Source organism: Etheostoma spectabile, chromosome 4 (genome assembly GCF_008692095.1).
Source record: "Etheostoma spectabile isolate EspeVRDwgs_2016 chromosome 4, UIUC_Espe_1.0, whole genome shotgun sequence".
Lineage (NCBI taxonomy): Eukaryota > Metazoa > Chordata > Actinopteri > Perciformes > Percidae > Etheostoma > Etheostoma spectabile.
In genome coordinates, this window is record NC_045736.1 from 954258 (window position 1) to 954597 (window position 340).

The following is a 340-nucleotide window of genomic DNA, read 5'->3' on the forward strand; positions in this document are numbered from 1 at the left end:
CTCTCTGGCTGTCTCAGACTTTCTAGTGGGCCTCCTGCTGATGCCTCTAGAAGTTCTCCGAAAAACATCTTGCTGGTTTCTTGGTGACTATGTGTGTTCTGTGTATACTCTTATTTCAGTCAACATTCCCTCCTCCTCAATAGGTATCATGGTGCTCATATCAGTTGACCGTTATGTGGCTATATGTGACCCTCTGCATTACACCACTAAAGTCACTGCGAGGAGAGTTAAACTCTGTGTTTGTCTGTGTTGGTTCTGTTCCATTTCCTACAGCCTCCTTTATTTAAAGGATGTCCCAACTCAACCAGGGAGGTATCAATCCTGTTACGGAGCATGTGTG

The 340-nt window shown here is 45.0% G+C and overlaps 1 protein-coding gene and 1 long non-coding RNA gene across 2 annotated transcripts in view; one reads left to right on the forward strand and one right to left on the reverse strand.

The window, feature by feature from the left end:
• The window catches only part of LOC116688618 (uncharacterized), a 19736-nt gene that overhangs the window by 7143 nt on the left and 12253 nt on the right, over nucleotides 1–340 (reverse strand). The window lies entirely within an intron of this gene.
• LOC116688617 (trace amine-associated receptor 7e-like) overlaps nucleotides 1–340 on the forward strand; it is a 1360-nt gene that overhangs the window by 528 nt on the left and 492 nt on the right. Inside the window, exon 2 of the mRNA XM_032514765.1 lies at nucleotides 1–340. This exon is cut by the window's left edge and continues 33 nt beyond it; it is cut by the window's right edge and continues 492 nt beyond it. Within this exon, the coding sequence (XP_032370656.1) occupies nucleotides 1–340 (340 nt within the window).